The sequence below is a fragment of the Mandrillus leucophaeus genome, unplaced genomic scaffold, assembly GCF_000951045.1.
Source record: "Mandrillus leucophaeus isolate KB7577 unplaced genomic scaffold, Mleu.le_1.0 Scaffold49, whole genome shotgun sequence".
Lineage (NCBI taxonomy): Eukaryota > Metazoa > Chordata > Mammalia > Primates > Cercopithecidae > Mandrillus > Mandrillus leucophaeus.
This window is the reverse complement of record NW_012105253.1, coordinates 4,647,890-4,649,264: the sequence shown is the minus strand read 5'-3', so window position 1 is coordinate 4,649,264 and position 1,375 is coordinate 4,647,890. Positions and strand designations below refer to the sequence as shown.

Below are 1,375 nucleotides of genomic sequence, written 5' to 3'. Positions count from 1 at the left end.
GCCTGTAGTCCCAACTGCTTGGAAGGCTGAGGCAGGAGAATCACTTGAACCCGGGAGGCAGAGCTTGCAGTGAGCCGAAATCATGCCACTGCACTCTAGCCTGGGTGACAGAGCAAGACTCCATCTCAAAAAAAAGAAAAAAAATACCAATGATTTTCTCTTTTTTTAAACTAGTAAGTATCATTTGCTACTAAAATTGGATTATAACGAAGTGGCCAGTGCCTCCTTGTTCACCTCTAAATTTTGATGTCATTTTCAGGAGAATCAGGCCTGTTGATCTTATTCTCCTCCAAGCCTCTTTTTTAACTCCCTAGTAATAGTCCTTGTCATGATCACCTTCTTCTTCAATGCTATATCATTTAGGAAAAGTAAAGAATATGCATGTATGTGTACATGTGTGTGCATGTGTGTGCATATGAGAGTATGTCCATGTGTATTGAGGATGTGAATATGACAGCATGTGTGCATATGTGTTTGTAGCACGTGTGCATGCGTGTGTGCATGTGTGTGTGTGTAGCAGGAGCGGGTGGGTAGAGTTTGGCCATGCTGAGCATCTCAGCACATCTGCACTTTCACTGTGACCTCCTTTGCTTTTCTTTCATCCCTGGTTCTGGATTCTATCCTCTTTCTTCCCCACCTTCCATTTGGCAGCACGATCAGCTGTCAGTCCAGTGACATTTACCTGTTAGTGTTCTCTAGAACCTCCACCTTCTTCCGAAGCTCCAAGTTCTCAGTTGAACAAGACTCCACTCTACAAAGGAGGGAGAAAGAAGAAAATTATTATCCATAGAGCAAACACTAAGCCAGGAGCTAGGGTAGGTGGGGATGAGGAAAATGAGGGTTGGGGGGATCTGACTCCATGGAAGTGTGGGAAAGTATGGAAAGAAGGATGAAGAGACTTAAGAAAAAAAAAAATAGGCCGGGTGTGGTGGCTCACGCCTATAATCCCAGCACTTTGGGAGGCTGAGGCAGGCAGATCATGAGGTCAGGAGATCAAGATCATCCTGGTCAACACGGTGAAACCCCGTCTCTACTAAAAATACAAAAATTAGCTGGGCATGGTGGCATGCCCAGCTACTCGGGAGGCTAAGGCAGGAGAATCGCTTGAACCTGGGAGTCGGAGGTTGCAGTGAGGCAAGATAGCCACTGCACTCCAGCCTGGTGACAGAGAGAGACAAGAAAGAAAGGAAAGAAAGAGGAAGGAAGGAAGGGAGGGAGGGAAAGGAAGGGGAGAGAGAGAGAGAGAGAGAGAAAGAAAAGAAAGAAGAAAAGAAAAGGAGCTGGGGCCAGGCATAGTGGCTCATGCCTGTAATCTCAGCACTTTGGGAAGAGGCAGGCAGATCACTTGAGGTCAGGAGCTCAAGACCAGCCTGGC

At 46.6% G+C, this 1,375-nt stretch overlaps 1 protein-coding gene across 1 annotated transcript in view; it reads right to left on the bottom strand.

Annotated features, from left to right (window-relative positions):
• The window catches only part of CREB3L2 (cAMP responsive element binding protein 3-like 2), a 138,551-nt gene that overhangs the window by 32,173 nt on the left and 105,003 nt on the right, over positions 1-1,375 (bottom strand). Inside the window, exon 8 of the mRNA XM_011995481.1 lies at positions 683-751. Coding sequence (XP_011850871.1) covers positions 683-751 — 69 coding nt within the window. The remainder of the gene's footprint in view (positions 1-682; positions 752-1,375) is intronic.